Genomic DNA, 24,452 nt, shown 5'->3' with positions numbered 1-24,452 from the left:
CTCCTTGGGGGTGTGGCCCACATCTGTATATAAGTAGATCTTCTGGCTTTTTGCTCTCTCTGGATCCTGCGGCTGCTTCCTGTCGTCTCATCTCCCGTTTTTGGGACTTGAGCTGTTAGCTTATCTGCCGAACCTGGGGTTCATCGATCTGCACAGCCTGTGAGTGGGAGTCTTGCTCTCCAACCTGCCAATCTTGAGCTTGCCAGCTTCTGCAGCCGTGTGACTTGGGAGAGGCCTCTACCCTGATCCACATACTTGGGACGTTCTAGCCTCTACAATCACGTGAGCTGTTTCCTTGGTATAATCTGTCTCTATATATATGTTTATACACTTTACTGGTTTTGCTTCTCTAGAGAACCCAGCCTAAGACATGCCATTAATTATATTGAGGATTTTCCCTTCTGTTCCTATTTTGTTAAGAGTTTTTATCATGAATGGGTGTTGGATTTTGTCAGATGCCTTTTCTGCATCGATTGATAAGATCATGTGGTTCTTGTCTTTTGTTTTATTTATGTGATGGATTATATTGATGGTTTTTCTAATGTTGAACGATCCCTGCATACCTGGTATAAATCCCACCTGATTATGGTGAATTATTTGGAAAAAAATTTTGAGAAGGCATATTTTGGGGTGGTGGTCAGAAGTGGAGGGGATGAGCCAGAGCAGCTTAAACCACCCCCCGCCCAACAAAAAAAAATAAACCCGTTGTCATCAAGTCAGTTTCAACTCATGGCGACCCCATGTGTTACAGAATAGAACTGTTTGATGGGTTTTCTTAGCGCAATCTTTACCAAAGCAGATCACTAGGCCTTTCTTTCAAGGTGCCGCTGGGTGGGTTTGAACCTCCAACCTTTAGGTTAGTAGTCCAGTACAAGCCATTTGCACCACTCGGGAGCCTGAACAGCTTGAAGGAGGTGGTTGTTCCCTCAGTGCTTCGCTAACCTTCCCTCTAGTCAGGATTGCTGTCTTCTGTGCAAAAAACTGAGCTGGGAAAAGGGAACATTCAATGAGAGCCTACTCGGAGCCAGGCCCTGTGCTTTCTTCTACATTGTTTCATTGACTCTTCAAGAAACCATTTGAGGAGTGACTGTCCCCATTTGCAGGTGAGGAAAAGGAGACACACAGAGGTTAATATGCCCGCATTCTTTCAGAGGGCCAGCATTCAAATGCAGGTCTGTCTGACCCCAGATCTGTGCTGCTCCTGTTACACTCAGTCTTTTCTGTTCTGATTAATACTGCTGTCACCAAGGGAAAGGAGAGGCACTTGGGGCCCCCAGCAGAGTGGATACCATGAAAGATATTCATATCTGAGGTGGGAGGTTACAATGCCTGTTATAAAGGCTAGTTTCGGTTCTAAGTGAAAAAAAATAAAACCAATTTTGCATTCTCAGAAGAGTTCTGGTTTCTGGGAGGATTATCTCTTGACTGGAGGTGGCAGCTGTCACTTCCTTCAGAGTGTAGAAAATACGATTTAACTGTGAGGCAACTTCTCTTCGCAAAGAATGTCAGTAGTAGTTAAAACAAACAAACAAGCAAAACACTAAACCCATTGCCGTCGAATGGATTCTGACTCATATTGACCCTATAGGACAGAGTAGAACTGCCCCATAGGGTTTCCAAGAAGTGCCTGGTGGATTCGAACTGCCGACCTTTTGGTTAGCAGCCGTAGCTCTTAACCACTGTGCCACCAGGGCTCCTTTACCGCAGAGGGAGGGAACATTAGAATAGATAGGGAGCAGTACAAAGCTGGGCAGGAGAAAAGAGGGAGATGTTGGGTGACTGAACTGAAATGCTGCCTTGGCATGCGGCTGTCTTCAAGTCTGTAGAGCCTTTCTTTTCAGGTACTTGACATATGGGATTATAGGAGAAATAAGTTCACTAAAGAACTGAGAAAGTAAATAGTTGTGGAGAACTTGGTCAATATGTACAACAGTTTCTCCTCAAACAGAGAACCTGAAACTTGAACCTAAAACCGGGGAAAAGGTTTATACTTGCTACCTGAACTGGGTTAAGAGTTAATTTCTCATCTGAAAACACTACACATTAGCTATTCTAAGCCGTGAATCAAATTTGCAGTAACAGACCTGGCAATTAATCACCTAGTGTTTGTGTCTTTAAAAATGATGTATTACAGCATCACCAGGTGGCTGCCAGCAATGTGAGTGAGACAGGCTGAGGTCCACCAGGGGCAGCTGCTCTTGATTTTATTTGTGTGTATCAGGGCTGACCACATCAACACTCAATTTGTTGTTGTTAGGTGCCGTCGAGTGGATTCTGACTCATGGTGACCCTATGTACAACAGAACGAAGCACTGCCAGGTCCTGCACCATCCTCACAGTCGTTCTTATGCTTGAGCCCATTGTGTGCAGCCACTGTGTCAGTGCATCTCCTGGAGGGTCTTCTCTTTTTAACTGACCCTCTACCAAGCATGATGTCCTCCTCCAGGGCTGGTCCCTTCTGATAACATGTCCAAAGTACATGAGACAAAGTCTCGCCATTCTGGCTGTACTTCTTCCAAGACAGATTTGTTCGTTCTTCTGGCAGTCCATGGTATATTCAGTATTCTTTGCCAACACCATAGTTCAAAGGTGTCAACTCTTCTTCCATCTTCCTTATTCATTGTCCAGCTTTCGTATGCATATGAGGCGGTTGACAATACCATGGCTTGGATCAGGCGCACCATAGTCCTCAAGGTGACATCTTTGCTTTTTAACCCTTTAAAGAGGTCTTTTGCAGCAGACTTCAGTTTAGTGAAGGGCAAAGAAGGGAGACTATTGCATGTTTTTCTAAGAAGTCTGGCAAAAACAAACAAAAAAACAAACCCTCAGAAACCCTCAAAGAAACCCACCGTGGCTTACTTTTGACATATAAATTACCTGAAACCTGTAGACAATTTTTAGTGGGTAACGGTGCTACCGGTTCATAGGTTCTGGTGTCCTCGTTCTGGCTATTATTTTTGGTGTTCATAAAAGGGCAGAGGATACCATAGGCCCATAGGTCAGTTTTGGCTTAATATTGCACTTGACTGTGGTCTAGCTCAGTGCTCTAACATGTAATACATCCGTGGTGTAGTGGGAAAGAATGCTGGTGACCTGAATTCCATTTTAGGGTTTCTTTTTAGGCAAGTGGCTTCTTTTTTCTGGCCCTCAGTTTTCATGTCTGTGAAATGAGTAAATTGTACCAAATGATTTCTAGAAATTCTTTACTATGTGTACAGGTGTTTGGGTGAATGTTTTTTTAATTTGGAAAGGAATAAATTTGTTGTTAAACATTTGAAACTAAATCTAGAAGATGAAGGAGGAAAGCTATATTTAGTGTAGACATTTACATTTGTTAAATTAAACTCTACATTATGATATTGATGATGAGAACTAGAGTGAGACAATCTTCACTGTTCTTCCCTAGCTCTAATATGGCACAGATGGGATAGTAAAGTCCATGTGCAGCCTCGCAGAAAGTATCTGATTAGACATAAAATGTTAGAACAAAAAATCTGCTAACTAAATTGAGCTATCAACTTGTTTTAGGCAGCACAGAGAATAAAAACACAACAAAATGCAGCTTCTAAAACACGTGAAATATGAAATGCTTTTTCCTAACTTATTGGTTCTGGTCCCACCTGGGTTTAGAAGAAAAGAGAGAAATAGCTCCTTTCTGTGTGTTAAGTAAAATTTTAAACATTTTCAGATCAAAATGAAATTTGAAGAGCTCTCAGTAACAAGCGTTGGTTTGTTCTCTTGTATTCTAAACATTGTTTAATAAAATAAGCCATCCTTAGTGAATCTAAATATTATAAATTATAATTAGTAAGTATAGGACACTTTAATTGATTTTATTTTTTTGTGTTAGTTGGAAAAGCTGATTTGAAAAAAGCATAACCCAAATTTAATTCCAGCTTTTAACTATACAGCTAATTTAGGAAATATCAAGACCTGATTGTAGAGATGGTAAGAGTATTACTCTCATGTACCTTGTTTTTCCCTTTTTTAAAAAAAAGAGTGAATTCATTATTTTTAAAAAATTATCCATGAATGAGGACTGATTCCATAGGGTGATTCCTCCCACCTATTAAAACAAATCGGTATGTACATTTGCTGGCACTCCCCTTGGTTTAGTCTGCCTTCCTCCATATGTGTTGTTATCGGCATATTAAGGTATGTGTATTAGCTGTGCAGTGTTCAGCTCTTAGAAACACAGCCACATATTGCTATGCCACCTGCTTGAAGTTTGGAAAATTAGCTCTGAATGCAGTGTAGACTTTGATGCAGACTTTTCTTTCCCTGAAACATTTACATGGAAGCGGAATCTTTGATTTTAATAACTCATCTGTTCCTCGGGCTTATTTCCCACTGAACTTGTCATAATGCTCCATGAAGGACATTGCAGCTGGTTGCTGTGAAATTGATTGACGCTAAATAAAAGGTTATGACTTCAGGTAGAAATTAAGCAGATTTCTTAAGGAGACAGTATAAACTCAGTTTTTCGAATATTGATGCAGACCTTCTGTTAATAATTTAACAGTAACAGTTCTGATTTTGGTGAAAAAAATGTTTAAAAAGTTAATTTCACAATGTGCCTTATATCAAGAGCTTAAATTTATTTTAAATTTTTTTCCTTAAAAAAAAAATCTTTTCATTTTTCAGAGGACCAATTCTTCCTAATAACCACATGGTAAGAAAACTTTACCAATGAAACGAACACATGTGTGCGTGCGCACACACACACGCACGCACGCACACACGCGCACGCACACACCCACACACACACACGCACGCACACACACACATTTTCTATATTATTGTATATTTTTCCTAGCAGTCTTCTGGACTAAATCACTTGCCCATACTTTTATGTTGAGCAAAAACTATGTTTCCAAATGTATAATCTTTAGCTCTGGAATTTAAATTTTAACTTCTAGTTTTCAGTGCCCTGCTAATTGTGAGTTTGAGGAATATTTTATGTGTTCATCTTAGTATGTGTTGAAAAAGAGTTTGTGGCCATTTTTCTGTATATTCTTCTAAGATAACTCAATTAATGGCATGTCATTTTACTTCTCTAAGCTCATTTTCCACATCTGTATAAAATGAAGGTTGTGGGTATAGGCGTGAGAGGTGGGAGTTTGAGTTAGAAAAATTTCTCTTGTGTTTTCCAATTCTAGATACTGTATGACATTGTGGAAGTGAAACACTTTATGGTTCCATGTCTATATTTATTTGTTCATCATTGACTTAGCTTTCACTGTAAGGGATTTTGTATTGGTTCTGCTACCACGCTGCACATAGATTTCTGAAAGAAGATTTAGTTATATTCTAAAATATTTAATTTGCTTGGCTATTACACGTTTAACATTTGCCAGACATGTCTTTGTCAAACAAGAATTTGTGTTGGCTTTTAAGAATGTGAACAAGGCTGAATATAAATGTAAGTAGAGTCATTTTCAGTATCTGTTCTTTTATTTCATTAGTTGAATTAATGTCTAAGCATTTGGCCTAAGGAATATATGTAGTGGTTCAATTTCTTTAAATGGTTTGGCCTTCATCCTCTTTCTTTACCTTAAAATAAGTACAAAATAATTATGGATTAATGAAGATTCTTACAATCTTCTATCTCCTATGAAGTACTTAAGCAATAGAATTAATGAAGCTGTCATTCTTCCTCTTCTGCTTGCTCTTTTCTAGACATTGGTTGGGTAAGAATTTTGTTCTCTCCTACTATCTAATCTAATCACAGTAAGTTTTCTGTCTGTAAAGCAAAAAAGCCATTGACTTAAATTGTGTCACCATTACTTTCATAATCAAGTGATGATATACCCTAATAAATACAAGGCCCTTAGAAATCCTTACATAAAGGGAAGCAGCAAAAGTGCTAGATTTAATCTAGTATCTCATGGAGAAAATTGACCGAATGGGTATTGGTTTTGCTCTTTTCATCGTACTGTTGTATCATTGTATCATTTATGTAGATATCCTTGGAACAGAGGATCTTATTGCAGAAGTGACTTCCAGTGATGCTGTGCGATTTTATCCCTGGACCATTGATAATAAGTACTATTCAGCAGATATCAATCTGTGTGTGGTACCAAACAAATTTCTCGTCACTGCAGAGATTGCAGAGTCTGTCCAAGCATTTGTGGTTTACTTTGACAGCACACAAGTAAGACTTTGTTTTTTATGGAGCCTTGAATATGCCTTCCCTCCCCACCACCCCACGAATTCTCTGTGGGTTGTCTTAATGCCTCTTTTGCTGTTTTTGTTTGTATGTACATTTGTTTTTCCTCCCTCTAGAAATCTGGTCTGGATAGTGTCTCATCGTGGCTTCCATTGGCAGAAGCATGGTTACCTGAGGTGATGATCTTGGTCTGTGATAGAGTGTCTGAAAACGGTAAGGTACTTAGATGGGACAGTAGTTGGTACATCCATTTGCCATTCCTTGATAAACAGAACCGTTTGCTTCCTTAACTTAGAACAATACCTGTCATGTGCTAAACTTTATTACTTTACCAAAATATTTCAGCTACTTCTCTTTGGAATCGTGCAATATATTTTTTTTTTTTTTTTTAAAGAATGGACACTGTGCGGTTGAGAAATAATTTTCTCTGTATTACTTTATTTTAAATGCCTTTTAAGAGAAATACATTGAGATTTGTGGGGAGTATTGCAGAGATATTGATGTTTCATTTTCTTTTTATTTATAAACATTCTTTTGGGTATCATCTTAGGCGTAAACCGACAGAAAGCACAGGAATGGTGCATCAAACATGGCTTCGAATTGGTAGAACTTAGTCCAGAGGAGTTGCCTGAGGAGGATGGTAAGTGTGTGTCAGTAGAAAGTGTGGCATTTGGATTCAGATATGAGAGATTGTTTTAGAAAGAAGAATCACAGTAAAATTAAAAAAGCATTGTTCATCCCCCCTGCCCCATACACATGCACAGCTGTGAAAAGATGAGAGAAAAATCCATTGATGTCGTCCTGTCATCACTTTGTTCATCCATTCATTTGGTCTTACCACACATTCTAGGACTTGTTCCTTTTTCTTATGGATGAAGGTAGAGGACTTCTGCCTTAAATCTTTGTCATTTCCTTAACCCTTATCCTTTCCCCACTGTTCTTCAGGTTACCCAGGCCAGGCCGTTAGAGACAGGTTCTGTGTGAACTGTGTTCTGTAAAATCTCAGGAGACTTTTCTTTTTCAACCATGTGAAAACTGTATCTGCTGTTATTTTCCATATGTAGTCTTATAATCCTCAATACCTGAAGGATTTCCATTTCCTTATACATAATCATACCTTCATTGTAGCTAAGAATGCCACTTTATTATTGCTATGCTACTTGAGATTACTACCCTGTTATTCTGAGTATCAGTCAAATTCCAGAAGCAGGGCAATACCAATATTTTGTTTATTATTTTTTTTTATGACCCTTTCCCTGCCTCTTGGAGTCCTGGTGGTACAGTGGTTAAAGCACTTGACTGCTGATCGAGAGGTCAGTAATTCAAAACTACCAGTGGCTCCGTGGGAGAAAGAGGTGGCAATCTACTTCTGTAAAAATTTACAACCTTGGAAACCCTATAGGGCAGTTCTCCCCTGTCCTATAGGATTGCTGTGAGTCGGGATCAACTCGATGGCAGTGGATTTTTTTTTTTTGGTTCCCTGCCTCTTATTACACTTACGCAGTAATTTCACTTCTCACTCTTAGACTAGCTGTGATCAAAGAAGTTCTGTGGATATCTGTCATAAATAATAGTCATTATTCTGTGGTTCCCAGGAAAAGATAGGGCATTTATAGGATTTTATAATAACTAAGAAGACCATTTCTGCCTTCAGGAAATTCGTTCTCTATAGATAACCAAGATTGGTATCTCTTTGGCTCTGCTGGTATTGTATAAAGGAAACTTACATTTTTGGGAGAATATGAATGGATTCCACTGGTGAGGCAGGGGGGTGACTTTATGATATAAGCCTCTTTATTGTGTATTTATTTCATTGCTTTAGTTTCTGGAATGTTTTTATTAGACACTCTAAGCTCTGTATTTATTTTTCTCCTTAATACGTACATTGCGGTATAAAGTAACAACTAAATGAACAAGATAATTAAGCCACAGTTATTTGAAACTATGGCTTGGGGGATATATTTATACATATAGATGAATGTATTAGTATGTATGTATAAGTGTGTGTAAATATGTATTTTTTCCCTCCCTGATTAGATGACTTTCCAGAATCTACAGGAGTGAAGCGAATTGTGCAAGCCTTGAATGCGAATGTCTGGTCCAATGTGGTGATGAAGAATGGTTAGTAACTTGGGACTGAAAGTTATTTTTTTCTTGTTCCTTGTAAGTTTTCAATTATTCTGATATATGTGAAGCTATTAGGATTATGTGCAATCTGTAGATTTGTTCTGATTCTTGACTCCCCAGGCATTTCTAGGAATTTTGAATATATGTTTAGTAGTTAATTTAGTAAGAACTTATAGCATGCCTATAATGTGCCTAGCATTGTCTTTGGCTTTGAGAAATGTCCTCAAGTAAGACGTGAACCCTGTCCTTAGGAGCTCATAATCCAGCTGTGGAATCCACGTGTGCACTTTAAAATGCCAGGTAACAATGCCAGGCCATCTGTGATGAGTGAAGAATGACTGATACAGGCAGGAGGTGCATAGAGGTCAGAGTTGTGGCTGTTGCTGTGGGCTTGAGTGGATAGAGATTCAAGGAGAAAGTGAGTGTTGATGGTAGTCTTCCTGGGATGGTTAAGTTTTAGGTTGATGAAGGCGAGGGTTATAAACCGTGGAGGAAACTTGGCATCAAGAAAATGGTTGTATCAAATTGACAAAAGCAACTCAAAAGATTAGATAAGAACCTTAGGGGGCAGTGAGTTTGTGTTAGTGGGGGAGGAACAACTCAGAAAAGGAGAGTGAGAATGGTTGCACAACTTGAAGAATATATGTTTAGAAACTGTTGAATTGGTGTGTTTTACTGTGTATATTCTCAACAACAGCAACAAAACAAATAACATTATTAAAAAAAAAAAAAAAGGATTGTTGTATGTTCTAGGTCACTAGAAGGACCTCTCTGAGTAGTAGAAACTGGCTTACAGAGAGCCCTGAATGCTAGGCAGGAGAATCTGGGCTTTTTCCCATAGGAGTTGGTGAGTCACTGGAAAATTTTTAACAAGGGATGGATGCAAAGAAATTGGCATCTTCGGAAGGTTAATGTGATGGGGGTGTGCAGAGTGGTTTGGCATATAAAGGAGGTGGAGTTAGAGTCTCAAGTCAGGGAGACCAGGCAGCTGTACAGTAGCTCAGGAGTGAGGTGTTGGGGCCTAGGCCAGTGTGGTGGTACTGGCCATCGGGGGGCGGGCTGGATATGAAATGTCATCTGAAGGGGGTAGGCTAGTTGCACACACTGGAATTACTACGTGTTTACTTGTTTTTCCATGTAGTGCTTGGCTGCCGCAACAAGTATGCTATGCTAGGTGGAACACTACAGAAGGGAATGAAAAACTTCTTCCTTTACCCCATCTTCCCTGAGATAAAGGGTCAAATGGGAGACTGGTTTTATAGAAATAGAGTATTTCATCTCAAATTTTGATAGACACTTGAGTGTCTCATGAGATTAGGCCCTTTTAGTCTGCCTGCGGTCTGATCTAACACTCGTCATCATTGGAGATGTCCCTTCTGGCATTGGGCCCCCCTTCTTCCCCTCCCCCCTTCTTTTTCCTTTCCCTTTCTTTCTTTCTAAACCCAGTTGCTGTCAACTCATGGCAATCCCATGTGTATCAGAGTAGAACTGTGCTCCATAGAGTTTTCAGTGGCTGACTTTTTTGGAAGTAAATTGCCGGACCTTTCTTTGGAGGCACCTCTGGGTGGACTCGACGGCAGCGGGTTTGGTTTTTGCTTCTTGGTTTGTCTGGGTGGACTTGAACCTCCAAACTTGCAGGTAGCAGCCAAGTGTGTTAACGATTTGCACCATTCAGGGACTCTTCTTTCTTTCTAGGGGGAATCTGATTTGTCTGTTACATTGAATTGCCAAAATACTAGGTCTTATATTGCTATAGCAATCAAAATAAGGCCGTAATAGGAGATCTAGAAGGAGTAAGGAGATTTTAGCCTTGTGGTCATCTCCTTATTATTAAAACAAACTCAGAATTAAGGCTTGGTCCTTGCTCATTCATTTATTCAGCAAATCCTGTTGAACCTTTGCCATGGTGAGGCATTGCTCTAGACTTTCTAAACTATAAAAACAAGTTTAAGATATGGTACGTAAACTGGATCCAGTTAGAATAAAATTATATTCAGTGGTGCTTGTTGTATTTATGAGAATTATTCTCAGGAAAGCTTATTTGGCTTCAGTCACTTTTTGAAAAATCTGTCATATACTAAAGAAGTACTACTGCCTTGTAATTTACAATTATGGTTATAAATTTAGACGCTTTACTGAACGTGCTATATTACTTTGGAAGTATGGTTCAAGATGTTTTTTGAGGAAAAAAAATGCAATTCTACTTGTTCTAGACACTAAACAGTGTTCTTAAAAGAACTGCAAGACAAAGAGGCAGATTGTGGATTTTTCATGTTTCTTTGCCATGAAGTTCTGCTTTCTTCTTTTCTCTTTACAGTACTGGTACATCGGTTTGCCATTAGCCAAAACCCAAAATATTGTCATTAGCTTAATTCCAAGTTTAAGAGAACTCTGGCCAAGTGGCATGAAGAAAATTGAGCTATCTTCTCTCTAGGAAGAGTCCTGGATATGGAAATGTAATGTAACGCAGGCCTTAGGAATCGCGTAGGGCATCCTGGGATAGCCTGGTGTCTGACGTTAGAGACAGCTCTGTGTGAATAGATGTTGGGTCGTATTACTCTTCCAGGGTGACTTGCCTCCTCAGCCTTTGCAGAGCTCTGCTTTGTGGTGGTCTGTGAACACCTGGTGAGCTCTGCCCCTCAGCAGGCTTTCTGCAATATCTGAATGGTGGCTGCTCGCCAATGCTCAGACTCACCGACTTGCTTTGGGGGTCTCTCTTCCTACTTTTTCGTTTTTATTTCCCCTCTTTCTCTCTTTTTCTCCTTTTCTCTTTCTCTCTTACTTCTTGTGTTTAAACCAAAAAATTGGCTGACAAACCAACTTATAATAGCTATTAACTGTCAGAGCCCCGACTTGAACTAAGATCTTTATGATTTTGAAGTCCGTGCATTTAACATATTGTAACACATAGCCTTTTAAGTTATTTTGTTGTAGTAAAGTTTCCCCTTTATATCTCTAAAATGAGGCTGATCTCCATTAATCAGTGCCTCCCAGCCCTGGCTGCACATTTGAACCACCTGGGAGTTTATAAAGACTGTGCTGCCGGCATGTCACCCAGACCCTTTATATCAGAAGGGAAGGACGGCTGCAGTATTTTTTCAAGTACCTTGGTGATTATAACACCCAGCCATGGTTGAGAACTGCTGACATAAATAATAGTCATCTAGTTCTAACTTGTAAGATTCTGTGCTTACTCCATGGAGGTTAATAAGGCATTTTGGAAGTTGCATTTGTCTGCTGACTGACCCACTTTCTCCTGTTCCTAAATCACGTAGTATTCGCAAGTGATCTCGCTGACTTGCAAAGCCAGGGCCGTGCCCAGCATAGAGTCACTTATGGGTGGAGGTGAAAAGGGTGGGTACTGCCCTCCATATCTCCTTTGTACCTTTTTCTGGTATGGTCTGGCATCATGAAAAGGTCACCAGCTTGTACTAAACAGTCTTTCATGAGATCTGAAATAAATAATACAGCATTTATAAGTGGCTGTATAATTGTCTAAGGTCATAATTTAGATCCTGGGAGTATCCGGGCCATTTGAGTTGTCTTCTGTGAGCTTCATGAATGGCAGTTGAGCCCAATTAAAGTTGGGAAAGTACTGTACTTGGCCTAAGCTTATGAGACTGTTATATTGGAGAACAATCATATTTTTCTTCCCAGTTTTTTAATGCAATATCTTTTCTACTAAGTCTTCTACTAGGTCTTGACCCGGATTACATCTTCTTGTGTCTTATAGAATTTAGTAAGGGACATTGTTTTGTTTTATAATCAAAAACCGTCAACTCATAGCGACCCTATAGGACAGAGTAGAACTACCCCATACGGTTTCCAAGGAGTGGCTGGTGGATTCGAACTGCCGACCTTTTGGTTAGCAGCCATAGCTCTTAACCACTGGGCCACCAGGGCTCCTTTGGTATAATAGTAGCTGTGAATTAGCTAGGGGAAGGCATTTAGAGCATAGAATGTGTGCATGTGCATCTGGTACGGCTGTTCAGATGGGGGAGATGAGGCCTCTGAGAAGGAGGCATGTCTTGCCCATATTCATACAGTGAGTCAGTAGCAAAGGTGCAACCAGAGGGCCAGTCTCCTGACTATTAAGTGTTTTTCCATTACAGTGTGTTGATTTACATTATTGGCCAGTTAGAGAAACGAACACAGAGCGGTTAAATAATTTACCCAGGTTGCATGGGAAATCATTGGCAGAGCCGGGTAAGTTCAGTTGGTTACAGAACCCCCTTGGCCTCCGTGCTTCTGGCATGAGTAAGATTTTAATGAGACTGACTGAAAGTAATGATTATATCTGAGATGTTGGACCTGTTTGCTTACTGCCTTTAAATAAAGAAATTAAATTTTAAAAAGAAGGCTCTCTGAGATGATGTTGGTATCTATCCCATTGTCTCTGCACTTAATCCCAAATTACATATAAGGCTCTTTAAACTCTTCTAGAACTGCCTGCCCCCACCCTCACCTTTTTTGTCTTTCTTGGTACTGACTTTTTTTGAAAAGTCCTGGCCAGTTGTCCTGGAGAGTTCCACAATCTGATTTGTTCCTTTGTCCCCGGTGTTTCCTGTAAACTGGAAGTTGCTGTAAAGGCGTGATTGAGTTCAGGTTTGAGTTGTGTTTTGTTTTTGACGAGAATACGGGGTTGTGTGTATCCTTTAGCATTTATGGGTAGGTGTGTGATGCTAGCTTCCAGATAGTTAATGTAATAAATACTTGCATATTACTTTTGAGTGAAATACAGTTTATATTTATTTTAAAATATTTTACTTGGAGTCACAGTAGAATTATTCACTTTGAGTTATGACTCTTAACTATACATAGTAGATGGCCCAGTTAATTAGTTGTTGTTACTTAAAGTTGAAATGTAAGAGCAAACAGATTATAGCACTACATTTGTAGGCAAATTATAATTCTAGAAAGAAGTTTATAAATCTTCCTGATACAGAGACATAGTTTCTGTGTTAACTTTTAATAACTTAGTCTTACATCCTTGGCTCTACCAATGTCTTATTTCATAAGCTAAAACATGCATTCTCAATGGCATATGACTTCCAAGGGGGTGAAAATTGGTTCTTGGGGGGAAAAATTCTTATTCTCTATGTATAATCTGTGGTATTAAAATTTTCAACTGGGTAGTTGTTGTAATTAGGAAAAAAAAGTCTGAAATGACTCTTTCAAACTCATTGCCGTTGAGTGGATTCTGACTCATAGCAACCCTACAAAACAGAGTAGAGCTGCCCCATAGGGTTTCCAAGGAGCAGCTGGTGGATTCAAACTGCCAACCTTTTGGTTTGTAGCCAAATGCTTAACTACTGTGCCACCAGGGCTCCAGGAAGGTGATCATGCAGAAAGATTGGGAAACATTGAGCTAAGGGAACCAGTAGTATATAGTAAGCTCTTTCCTAGAGGAAATCCCTAGATATCACTGGATTCATTGTAAAGGTCAAACTCTGAGGGAAGTCAAGAGTTTCCACTACGCATTAAACGCAAAACTCAGAAGGCAGGAAATGAAGTGGTCAGGACTGCCTTTGCAGGGGGCTGTGCCTTTTAAATGTCCACATCCACATCCGCTGGCTTACTGTATATCCTTTCCTGTACTGGCCTGACTTAAATTCCTTGCCCCTGTAAGTTTGACTACAGTCACGCTACAGCTCAGGGAAAGTAATGTAGATAAAATATCAGCTGCCCAGTTGAGTTACCCATAGCCCCTATCAGAGCCTGATTTGTGCTTGTGAAAACCACCATCTGGGTCTAGCTTTTATAATTTGATAATCTGCACTTATTATCATGAAAGAAGAAACTGAGGGTCAGTGCTTTTTGCCACATTTTAGAAGTTAATTTTTTTCCCCCTTTTTGGTCTCCAGTGAGATTGTCTTCTCTGTCAATTGGTCTGGTACATCAAAAAGCCTAGTTGCAGAGTATTATTTATAGGATGATCTAGGCATCGTGCTTGGTATTGTGCCTTGCACTTGGGAGGCACTCAATAAAGAATAGTTTTAAGGGCAAGGTGGTTAGTAGAAGCCCAATGAGTTTTTTTGTCTGTTTGTTTTCAGATGAGGTTATCATTTTGCTGTTTCACATAGGAAGGTAGCATTATACAGTGTGTCCTTGTTTAACCAGTCAGTTTAATGTTACCCCAAGTCCCCATTTAGGGGCCTTTGCCACCTGAGTGCGGACTAGTGCTGTGGAGTGTTTCCTCTGCGTTTCGTAGTCTGCATTCCTGGTTCTTGGGTATTCAGTGGGTCTTTAACCAAATACCACTGGGAGTGGGGGGCAAGGAAGGGAAGTTCTGTGATCTTTTATTGTTTCTAATCAGCAAAGGAAGGATTAGACTAAACAAATGTTACGAAGTTGTGACTTTGATCTCCCAGTGGTAAGCAATAATTGTAGAGTCTAGATTTCAAAAGCTCTGAGAGTTTACTTTTCCTTTATCTATTACAGTTTGATCTCCAGCAGTGCAAGTGGGTGAGGAGTAAGTGGGATTTTAACAGTAGAAACAATTCTTTCGCTTGGCAGTTTTTTATGTTTTCCCATCATAAATGTAAAGAATTGATCATCTATTAATATGTTTCCCCTTAAACTTAACTTGGTAACAAGATACCACGGCAGAAATCTCCGATTCTAGTCCAAGGATTCATTTGTAGTTAATGAACAGAGCAGTGGTAAGAAACGTGTAGCAAAAACCACAAGGCCTACTGTGATATGAAGGTAGTCTACTGAGAAACTAGATAAATGGCTAATGCCTTTAATATGTAATTTTCTTTTAAGTAAAAAATAATTTATTTAAAAAGACAGGAACCGGCAAATGTATAGAGACCAAAGTTTATTAGTGGTTACCAGGGGCGGGAAGGAGGGGGAAAAGGGAGATTATTGCTTATGGAGCACAGAGTTTCAGTTTATAGCCATTCCATCGAGTCAATTTATAGCGATAGAAAAATTAAGGGTAGAATTGCACAGCTGATTAATGTAATTGCTGTCAGTAAGTTGTACACCTGTAAAAAGTTGGATTGGTAGTAGTCATGTGATATATTTACAACAACAACAAAAAGAGTAGCTGCTGAGCCTGCTTATATACAACCAAATACCTCCTGGGATTTGATATCTTGGTTTGAAGGTTTAGGGTCATGGTTTCATGGGACTTCCCAATTAATTGTCCTAATAATGTATTTAATGCTTCTGTTCTACCTCCTAGTTCGTTCCATAGTGCCTGGGGTATTCAGTGGGTCATTAATTCTGCAGAAAGAATTTCAAATTCTCATGGAATCCAGATATTCTGGAGCCACAGAGGCTGGATGAACCCCTCAAACTATTGCCCTGAGATAATCTTTAAACCTTAAACCTTTAATCAAAAATATCCCCTGAAGTCTTTTTAAAACTAAATAATAGTTAGGCTTAACTAGTAAAGAATGTCTGTCTTGAGCATGGTGCTCTTTTAAGAACTGTCTGTATGGGATCAGACTGACAATAGCAACATGAAAGATTAGATGGGAAACTTAGGGGGCAGTGAGTTCCTGTCAGTGGAGGAGGAACAACTTGGAAAAGGACAGTGAGAATGGCTGTACAGCTCAAAGAATGTAATCAGTGTCACTGAATTGTACATTGAAACTGTTGAATTGGTTTATGTTCGGCTGTGTATATTCTCAACAACAAAAAATAAAATAAATTATTCTTTAAAAAGTAAAAAATGATGATTAAATAAAAATTTGAATCTGATGTTACAGAAAATAAAACAACATCAAATCAGTGAGAGGAGCAGTGGTTGAGGAAGAGCGCGTTAGGTCAGGCTGGGAATCTGGGTCTGCCTGTGTGATCTTGGGGAAATGGCTTCATGTCTCTGCACCTCAGTTTCCTGATCTGTAGGATGGTAGTGTAGAACTGCATCATACCTAAGATCCCTTTGAATGTATTCTATGAAACTGAGTTCCTTAAGTCAGAGCAAGTTCTCTTCTTATCCCAGTGCCAAATATTGGGAACTAGAAAAAAATGATTTGAATAATCTCTGTGACTATAGCAATCAAAAATATATACCTTATTAAGAAATAAATATATATATTTGTATGTAAATATATTTATGGAGCCCCGGTGGCACAGTTGTTAAGAGCTCGGCTGCTAACCCAAAGGTCGGTAGTTTGAATCTACCGACTGCTCCTTGGAAACCATATGGGCAGTTCTACTCTGTCCTGTAGAGTCACTATGAGTTGGAATCAACTCGATGGCAGTGGGTTTGGAAATATATATAAGAAATACATATCTTATAAGCGAGATATATATTGCTTTCTCTTTGCACCTATAGAAGGCATAAATTGGCATGGAGGAGATTGAGTTGTAAGAAAGAAGAGGGAATTGTGTAGAATTCGAGAAGATAGGAGGAAATAAATGTTTGAAGAAAACGATGAGATTTGTTTTAAAAAAATCACCCCCTAAATTATCAATAAGTAAATGAATGGTGGGGAAATCTTTTCCAGTTAGTCACCCCGGAGGCCCTGCTCTTCTGCTGCCACCTTGTGAGACATTTTTGGCTCTCTTCTTTGGAATTAGTTTTAGAGCTGGCTTTGAACTGGCTTTAAAAAATTTTTGTCTTTTTCTTCATGGTAAAGTCTTGTTTTATTGTTCACATTCTCTCCCACATTTGGTTCTGAATCATCTTTTACTTGATTCTAAACATTCCTTTGAGGATTTTCAAAAGAAGGTGCTTCAGGCTCTGAAGTAGGGCTTTATAATAGAACCATCATTGGAATTAGTATAAAACTTTCCTTTGCAACTTTGGAAAAGACAGTACTTATTCCAGCATTTAGCTCAATTCATTAAGAATTGGTGTGTGTGCACAGTTATAGAAAAAAAGACTAGGAGGACATATCAAACTGGTTGCCACTGAGTTGATTCCGACTCTTAGCGATCCTATAGGCCAGAGTAGAACTGTCCCATAGGGTTTCCAAGGAGCTGCTGGTGGGTTCGAACTGCCAACCTTTTGGTGAGCAGCCGAGTTCTTAACCACTGCACTACCAGGGCAGTATTGGCATTTTTTTTGGTGATATAATTTTCTTCTTTATACTCTTTTCTATTTACCAAATTTTCTATAATGAATATATAGTTTATAATCAGGGAAAAGTGAACAATATAGTCTGATTACTTTCTGGTCACATTTATTATATTTGCAATTATTAGCAGAAAGAGTTCTTGATTTTTGAACAGGTGTTCCAGGTGTTATAGGAAGAGCAGAGGTTCACTTACCTGGATCCAAAGCCAACAGTGGAGGTGGATACAGTGCTTAAGGCTGTTTCTCTAAATAAACCCTAAAAAGTATGATGTGATTTAAGAAAACAATTCAAAAATGGGTACAGCTTCTCTTCGTAAATTAAAATATCTTACTTCTGGTTATGGTAAGTTTGGGTTATCACATGGGTGGAAAAGAGCATGCTGATAATAAAAGGAAAATATTTGTGGGGAGGGAAAAGGAATGTAAAGAAAACTAAAATATGGGAGAAACTTGAACTTCTTAAGATGATGCCAAATAATTGATACTTTAAAGAAGTAAAAATTGAAATATGAACACAGAAAATACATAACAGGTTATACAAGACATTTTGGGAGTGGGGTCATGGAAATTCTTGATATTTTGAATGGCATATATATTTGAAGTAAAAACTTCTCTGATTTCTGTTGCTTAGCTAATGCGTGCAGCATTGGTCTGACAGTCACATCAGGCTGTTTCAGCTTCCCTGCTGTGTGCCTAGCACTATGCTGGGAGCTGTGGAGTATGTGGGGTAACTATTGTCCCTGTCTGCAAGGAGCTTATGATATAGTTGAGGATGGAGATACACTCAAGACAAATATTATACTAGTATATTCTCTGAAAGACTAGTTGAAGAGTAAGAACGACAAAGGCAAATGGCACTGAGGGAAAGGTGATTATGAGTTAAGATCATACAGAGAAGTTTCCCAGAGTAGGGAGAAGATAGTTCTAATCCTGACAGGAGGTAAAGATTTAAATCTTTTAAGTGTTTTTATTTTTTATTAAAAATCATTTTAAGAAATGACTTAAAACCTGACAATTTTAACCAAAAATGTTTGTATCCTAATCAGTAGATGTCTGTCAGTGATTCACAACTGGTGACCATTTTGCCCCCTAGGGGACATTCGGCAGAGCTCGGCTGCTAACCAAAAGGTCAGCAGTTCAAATCCACCAGCTGCTCTTTGGAAACCCTATGAGGCAGTTCTACTTTGTCCTATAGGGTTGCTGTGAGTCGGAATTGACTTGATGGCAACAGGTGTGGGCCATTTGGTGGGTAGACGCCAGGTATGCTACTAAATATCTTTAAATGCACAGGACAGCTCCTTACATCAAACAATTGTCCAGCCCCAAATGTCGATAGTGCTGTGATTGAGAAACCCTTATCTGCAAGTACTTGAGGGACAGTGGAGCCTAATCACCTGTCTGCAAGTAGCAATGACCAGTGCCTCCAGGAGTTACAGGGCTGGGCTGGGATCAGTTAGTGAGTGGCATTGGAGCAGCATGTGATTAAATTATTCAGTTCTGACCTGTTCAGCTTAGTTCAGTTAAAATCACAGTCTATAACAGGGACATAATGAAAGATTACTGGCAAACAAAAACTGTATATGACTAGAAACATCTTTTTGCACTTGACCCAAGTTTGTGTCATACACAGTATTTGTACATCCAGCATTGACAGTCTCAATCTTTACATGTTTCCAAGACCTCTTGGCTTAATGGAAACAGCATGTAATTTAGAATCAGAGAGACCTGGAGTTCAAGTTCTAGTTTCAGCTGTGTGACTTCGGACAAGTTATTTAATCTCTGAGTTTTTGTCTGTTTTGTAAAAGAGGAAAATAAAAGTAGCTATCCTAGTTAATTGTTGTTACTGTAGTTATTAATGAAGTGTGTATAGTCAGTACTTAAAGCATTACCTCGCACATATTTAGCACTCAGTAAATGTTAGCTATTATTATTATTAACCCTTACAACAATCCTGAAAGGTGAGTATTGTATGAAGGTGAAACTGAGGTACAGAGAAGGCATAACTTGCATCAGACTACACAGCAAAGAGTAGAAAATCTAGACCTTTATCTGTTTCCAATTTCCTGTGCTTACTATATTGCCTTGATAAACTGGAGGAGTGGGAGAAGAGCAAAAAAATTAGAAGGAAAAAAAATACTTTTTTTTTTAAATTTTATTACTTTTTCTCTTTCCCCATACTAAAATTTTCCTTTTTTGCCTAGATGTTTAATTCTCTAAATGTCTCATATAATGTAGCTCAAAATAGCTATATGAAATGATGCATTTTGTATTTCTAAAATAACACTGTACCCTTTTTTGTGAGGCGGTATCTAAACAGTTCCATATATTTCAGCTTTTCTTGAAACTTTTTATTAAAAAAAAAAAAAAAAGCCTTCCCAATGCCTGAGAATTCCCCATTTCAGATATGTACTCCAAAGGCTATCATTTTGTTTTTGACACTTCCTGGAAGAATTCTATGCTCTTGACCAGCACCACTGGATTTTTCCATTATACTGTCATTTTTATCTATTATTCCACTGGTGCTAACTTACTGGTCTACTGAAACTAAATTAGATGGTTATAGGACCAGAGTTTAATATACTTACTATGCCTTCCAGAATAATTTATTTTGCATCACTTTACTTCCCCTTTCTGTGGCCCTGAAGTTCTAGGAGAAGGAGTTGAGTAGGTGGTGTCTTTTATTCCTTGTGAGGCTAGTACTTTGTGACATCAATAAAACCATAGATGCTAGAGCCAGTTTCAACAACTACCTGCTAAAGGGATAAATCCATCTTCATAGGAATGACATTTCCATGCCCTGAATCCTGGGGAGAAAAAAATCTAGCAAAGATGAAAAGATTTATATAATTCTTTTCTATGACAAGAATAGTTTGACAGTGGGTGCACGTGGGCAGCATTTTGAGAAACATTGAACCAAGCAAAACTGAGAGCTGCTTTAAAGCCATATGTGTGTAAAATTTTATCCAACTTTTTTGAGCAATATTAATGTGCAAGCAACCTGCTTTGGATAAACCAAAGTTAGTTTTTTCTAATAGTGTAAATTTATAAGTTTCTAACTTCCTTAAAATACAATCCATGGAACATAATGGGCTGTCCTGTTGGTTGACTGAATTCTGCATTGTTTATAAGAAAGTTCTGAGCAAAAGTTTTTCAAGCTCATTGTAATTAACCTGAAGCCTGATTATAAACTCATAGTCTTTGTGAACCTTACAAGGCTTCTGAACTTAAAGGTTATTATTTTTCTCTCTATTAAGTAATTTTAAAATAGTGATACTTAAACCCAGCTAATTCCAAGTTGTCAAGAGAGGCTAAAGTTAAAAAAAAAAGGAGAGAGAAGCTAAAGAATGGCTCTTCTACTTCATAAAATCACAAACTTTTAGATCAGAAAGGACTTTGACAAATAGGAATAGCAATCTCCTCATTTTATAACCAAAAAACCTGTTGCCGTCAAGTCCATTCCAACTTATAGCGACCCTGTAGGACAGAGTAGAACTGCCCCCCAGGGTTTCCAAGCCTGTAAATCTGTATGGAAGCAGACTGTCACATCTTTCTCCTGCGAAGCGGCTGCTGGGTTCGAACCACTGACCTTTCAGTTAGCAGCCAAGCATTTAACCACTGCACCACCAGGGCTCCTTGTCTTCATTTTATAGATCAGAAAATTGAAGCACAGAGTGGTTGATTTGTCCAAGATCACAGAGGAAGGCAGAGCCAGGAATGAAATTCAGGCTTTCTGGCCACTAGCCTAGTTGTCATTCCACCATTCTGACTTTTTCCACAATTTTATCCATTATTAGAATGAGACACTAAATCTTAAAAAAAAAAATTTCTTTGAACAGGTAATGCATGAGCATGGAACAGAAGTCAAGAGATACGAAAAGGGTTAACGTATACAGTGCCGAGGCTAGCTCTCACTGCTAACCTGTGTCCATCCTGTTCCCCACTTGTGGGCAGCAACTGAAAAGAATGGGACATTTTAAATAGACTGTTTTGGTCTAAAAATATGCATAAACTGACATTGTATTGCATTGTTCTTCATGAATTGAGTCTGGCCTGCCAAATTTAGGTAATGCCTAACAGAGGAAAAAAATAAACCATGGAATTGGAATATAGTGAGGTTTGTGAATTGGATTTGAAAATTCCCCAAAGCCCAAGTTATTTACAGTAACAGAAGTGAGGGCTCTCTTACAGTGGTGTGCTAATACTCAGATAATGCCTTTTGTACAAATAGCCTAAAGTATATCATAAGAGTTCTCATGTATGCTCATGATACATAAAACCCCTGTCTATTGAGGAACCCTGGTAGCGCAGTGGTTAAAGTACTTGGCTGCTAACCAAAAGATTGGTGGTTTGATCCCACCAGCCACTCCGCAGGAGAAAGATGTGGCAGTCTGCTTCTATAAAGATTTATAGCTTTGGAAACCCTATGGGGCACTTCTATTCTATGAGCTGAAATTGACTCGAGGGCAGTGGGTTTGGTTTTGGGTTTATTGCATAACTGCATACAATTGCCTTAATATCAGTAGCACATTGGCCAAAAAGAAAGGACTATGTTGACGTTTGAATTAACATACTCAGGCTCAGTGAAACTGTCTTACTAGTATAGGAGTCAGCATCGATCTGCTCTCAGACCCCTGAGCCTCCCCATCCTACCTTCATGAACACTTCGTGCCCTGGTGTGCATTGGCACACTCAGGCATCCGGCCTGGAGAGTCCTCCCAGAGTGAGCCAGCTGGAGGTGGTGCAAGGACGTTCCAGCAGTGCGTGTACACCTTCGATCGTGCTGCCAGCGTTGAGGTTGTGGATGGAGCAAGAGGGCAGGAGGGCAACAGCAGGCTCTTGGTGCTGCCCCGTGCCCTTGCGGTGCTGAAAGCGTAGGTACTGGACTGATGACAGTGTGCACTAGGTAGGCTGGGGGACTGCCTATATGGTGAGAGGTCAGGGACAAAAGAGCTGCAGGCTAATGCCCAGCATTCCACAGTGAGGGCTTCATCCCAGTTTAAACGGCAGATCTCCCCAAGTGAAAGGAAAGAAGAGGGAAACTACCGAAGTTTCTCTTTCCTTGATACCTCTGTATGACCCAAGTATCTGACAATAGGTTTTCCCAGGCAGGAGAAAGAATATAGGAAGTCTGTAGGTGGTTTAGAGAAAGAAATGAGAATGGATCAGGGGAGGGATGGGGAGAGGAGAGGCAAGATGGGAGTGTGTCTTTGGAGACAGAAGTTCTTTGACATCTACACTGTTAAACTGTTGGACTGTGGGCTTTATGTTCTACCCTAAGACTGTGTTTTCAAACTTCCATGATCCTAAGATCTCCTGGAGTACTTGCCACAAATTCAAATTCCTTAACCTCTGTTCTAGAACTTCTAATTCAGTGCCTCTGAGTAGGGCCCTTTGAATACTGGGGTCGTTCTAATAAGCGCTCCAGGTGATGATGGGGATCACTGCTGGATCAGGGGTGGTCTTATACTTCCATCACTTCTAGACGTTCTCCTCTAGATTTGTACTGAGAATAAAGTCTTGGGAGCCTTAGCTCTAAATGGCTTATCAAAATTAGAGCTTTATTTCAAAAAGCATGCATGTTGCTTTTTACTTGGTAATAATGCCGTGGGAGCCCTGGTGGCACAGTGGATAAGAGCTTGGCTGCTAACTAAAAGGTTAGAGTTCGAAACCACCAGTCACTCTCTGGAAATCCTATGGGGCGTTCTACTCTGTCATGTAGGGTTGCTATGAGTCGGAGTTGACTTGACGGCAACGAGTTTGTTTTTTAATAATGCCTTAGCATTCATTTTTTAAAATGTCTTTGATAGTTTAAAACATGGTAATATTGGTGCATAAACCCAAACCCATTGCTGTTGAGTCAATTCCAACTCATAGTGATCCTATAGGACAGTGTAGAACTGCCTCGTAGGGTTTCCAAGGCTGTAAATCTTCATGGCAGCAGACTGCCACATCTTTCTCCCAAGGAATGGCTGGTGGGTTCGAATCGCCAACCTTTTGATTAGCAGCTGAGTGTTTAACCACTGCCCCTTATTAGTGCATAATGACTATCAAAACATCCGTGCTGTTAATCTTCAAAAAAAAAAAAAACAGAACCACTGTTTAACAGTAGCCATTTGTTTTGTTGTGGTTGTATAATGCTCCTGCTTTTATATTTGACCCATAATTTTACTTTTTTATTATTCAGAATTGAGAGCTTATGGTAATTGATAGTAACTGTTTTTCTTATAGTTAGAACTTGGATAGTGACGATATAGCCATTGTTTCATCATCACAGTCACTTTAACAATTTAAAATGTGAATGACAATTTTCAGTGATTGTCTTTTTCTTTTCAGATAGGAACCAAGGCTTTAGCCTTCTCAGCTCATTGGCTGGAGCAAACCGTACCACTGGGTCAGCAGAGAGCTGTCGCTCAGAGGTCAGTATTTTTCTTGCATCTTTTCTCCTCTTTGGCTTTAATTTCTCCTTGTCATTATGAATCTTTACACCATTTGTCTTTTTTTTTTCCTTCCACTTAAGGGGGAGCAAGGAATATTAAAGATAGATAAAAGGAGGATCTAAACAGCCCTATTGTCCCTGACACCTGTTGGGAGAAGGGTAGTTCAGCCCTTGTGAAAGCAGCAAGCCCCTTTCAAGATGTTTGCATTTTCCTCCGTTACTGGGTTTTTTGCTAGAGTGCTTTTTGAAAACCATGCCAGGATTTCCTTAAGGCATAAACTTGCTGCCAGATCTTAAGTATAAAATAAAGTTGTTGTTTTTTCTTTTTAAATATTTTCTGTGTGCAAGTCTCTGTACTCAAATCTGGGGCAAGGTGCCTGCCCTCATTGAGCTTATAGTCCAGTTTCAACTCCCTGTCCTCAAGGACGTTGGTCCAGGTTTACCTTGGGCAGTACGCTAGAACCAAGAGAAAATTGTACAGTGCTGTGGTGCAGTTTGACTGTCCTGTAGGGTCGCTATGGGTCGGAATCAACTTGACGGCAGCAGATTTGGTTTTTTTTTTTTTTTTTTTTTTTTGTTTTATTTTTACTTTCCACGGATCTTTTCATTAGTCTCTGAGCTGTTTTGGTTAGGATTGTGTACATTTCCACATTTTGAATACAACGTGGATATAGAGCAAACAG

At 39.3% G+C, this 24,452-nt stretch overlaps 1 protein-coding gene across 3 annotated transcripts in view; it reads left to right on the top strand.

The window, feature by feature from the left end:
* AAGAB (alpha and gamma adaptin binding protein) overlaps positions 1–24,452 on the top strand; it is a 47,204-nt gene that overhangs the window by 12,715 nt on the left and 10,037 nt on the right. For all 3 annotated transcript variants that reach the window (XM_004374688.2, XM_023729747.1, XM_023729748.1), the window contains exons 2-6: positions 5,964–6,154; positions 6,286–6,382; positions 6,720–6,809; positions 8,207–8,290; positions 23,667–23,749. In XM_004374688.2, the coding sequence (XP_004374745.1) occupies positions 5,964–6,154; positions 6,286–6,382; positions 6,720–6,809; positions 8,207–8,290; positions 23,667–23,749 (545 nt within the window). The remainder of the gene's footprint in view (positions 1–5,963; positions 6,155–6,285; positions 6,383–6,719; positions 6,810–8,206; positions 8,291–23,666; positions 23,750–24,452) is intronic.

This window comes from Trichechus manatus, unplaced genomic scaffold (genome assembly GCF_000243295.1).
Source record: "Trichechus manatus latirostris isolate Lorelei unplaced genomic scaffold, TriManLat1.0 scaffold00030, whole genome shotgun sequence".
Taxonomy (NCBI): Eukaryota; Metazoa; Chordata; class Mammalia; order Sirenia; family Trichechidae; genus Trichechus; species Trichechus manatus.
Note: the sequence above shows the minus strand (reverse complement) of the source record. Positions and strands in the feature narration are given on the sequence as shown.